Raw genomic sequence first — 1,924 nt, forward strand, 5'->3', positions numbered from 1 at the left:
CTGATGATGACAAAACCTTGTCGAAACGTTGTACATTTGCTGTTATGTTAAACTTATATTAAAGTTTTTCTTCATTACCCATTCAAGCCGTCTCCAGCCATTACTAGTCTCAAAGGTTCCTCGTCATCGAATAGGTAATAGGTGGTTTATTGGTAGGATTACCCCAGGAATGACATTTCTTAGCTTCCTACTTCTATGAAGGGAGATTTTTTGATAAAGAAATAAACTAGACACAAATTTAATAATAATAATAAAAAAAAACCTGGTGAAGGATTTTTGTTGTTTGTTATTAAACACAAAGCTACACAAAGCGCTATCGGTTTCTAGCAGTAGTCCGCAAACATACCGCTGTGCCACTGTGGGGAGGGGGCGGCATTTGGTGAAGAAAGAAAACACTCCTGGATTTGAAAGCTGTTCGTTTTGTTTTAACTGTAAAATAACTTCGCCTTAAACCACTTTGCTATAAAACTTCAAATGACAGAATCATTGGTCATTTATTTCATAGGAAATAATGAAGATGTATTCTTATTTTAAAACATCTATTTCTATCCAATGCTTTTTCAACATCACAGTGTATAGATCTTGCTTTGTTTTATTAATTCACTTTCCTCTTTATTTCTACAGATCCCTACGTGAAGATCTACCTTTTATACAACAACCAAAGGATTGCAAAGAAAAAGACGCATGTTAAGAAGCGAACAGTACAACCAGTGTTTAACGAATCTTTCGTCTTCGAAGTGCCCTATAACGAAGGCTTGGAAAATATCAGTCTGGAATTCCTGGTGTTAGACTGGGATCGGGTCACAAAGAACGAAGTTATTGGCAGGCTGGAAGTAGGGTCTAAAACCGGTGGTGCAGCGCAGCAGCATTGGACAGAGGTCAGCCACTCTCCGCGGAGGCAGATTGCTGAATGGCATAAACTCCGGGAGTGAGGATACTAATCCCAGGGACAATATTACCTGCTAGTTTTTGTTCTTCTTTATGTTAATACTTAACAAACTGACTCGTTTCACTTAACTGGTTGAAACTTTGGCCATTTTCTTCCATGCTTGTGTTTATTTATTGTCTGTCTTTGGTGTTGTAATAGAATAATGGGTACAAGTGTACGTAACGCTATAGTTAGTTAACTAATAGCTACTTCAGGCCACAACGTACCCTTTCCTGCATAGTTACCATATATAATAGTTCTGCCATTCAAGTTGCATGTAACTCATCATATAGAACGTCCTGCATGTAAAGAAACTCCATTAACTGGTGTAAATTTGATGAATAATATATATTTGCACATGTAAACTTTAAATCAACCACAAACCTATTATGAGTGTAAGTTTTTGGAGCAAATATTCTGCATATGTTGAAGTTTCTTGACCTGATTATTGGGCTCACGTGCTGGGTAAGATGCCTTTCAATTTGAAGATACTAGAATATATACTATTAAATCTAAAACTATCGACTTTACCACCAATTTCAAAATTTTGCATTAAATTATGACAATGTCAATAGCTTACAATTCAATAATTTATTTAAGTGGGGTCCTTTGTTTTTGGTCACAATATTAGATGTTCAGCTGTATTTCAGATTGATTGGCCTCATGGTTTCAAAAACATTAAACATTTCTATTTCTTTATTAGTTATATACATACACACACATGTATATATATTTACATCAAAATAAATAACTAAGTATTAAAATTAGCAAGTGTCTTCAAATTTACCCTTTTTAAATTATCTTTACTTCCATAAGTGCATGATGTATTTACAACTTACCCAGACGACTAACATTTGAAGAAAGGTGTACAACAGTTTTAAACTTCCATAATTAACACCAGAAGTATGTATACAGTTGTTTAAACCTGTGACAGTAATTTCAAATTTGGTTTCCAAGTGTATTTTACATAAAAACTTACTTACTCAGTTAATATAT

At 34.3% G+C, this 1,924-nt stretch overlaps 1 protein-coding gene across 1 annotated transcript in view; it reads left to right on the plus strand.

Annotated features, from left to right (window-relative positions):
* LOC106471245 (synaptotagmin-4-like) overlaps positions 1–1,595 on the plus strand; it is a 23,684-nt gene extending 22,089 nt beyond the window's left edge. The window contains exon 4 of the mRNA XM_022400780.1: positions 625–1,595. Within this exon, the coding sequence (XP_022256488.1) occupies positions 625–932 (308 nt within the window). The 3' untranslated portion in view covers positions 933–1,595. The remainder of the gene's footprint in view (positions 1–624) is intronic.
* The last annotated feature ends 329 nt before the right edge of the window (positions 1,596–1,924 follow it).

The sequence above is a fragment of the Limulus polyphemus genome, unplaced genomic scaffold, assembly GCF_000517525.1.
Source record: "Limulus polyphemus unplaced genomic scaffold, Limulus_polyphemus-2.1.2 Scaffold111, whole genome shotgun sequence".
NCBI classification, from domain to species: Eukaryota; Metazoa; Arthropoda; class Merostomata; order Xiphosura; family Limulidae; genus Limulus; species Limulus polyphemus.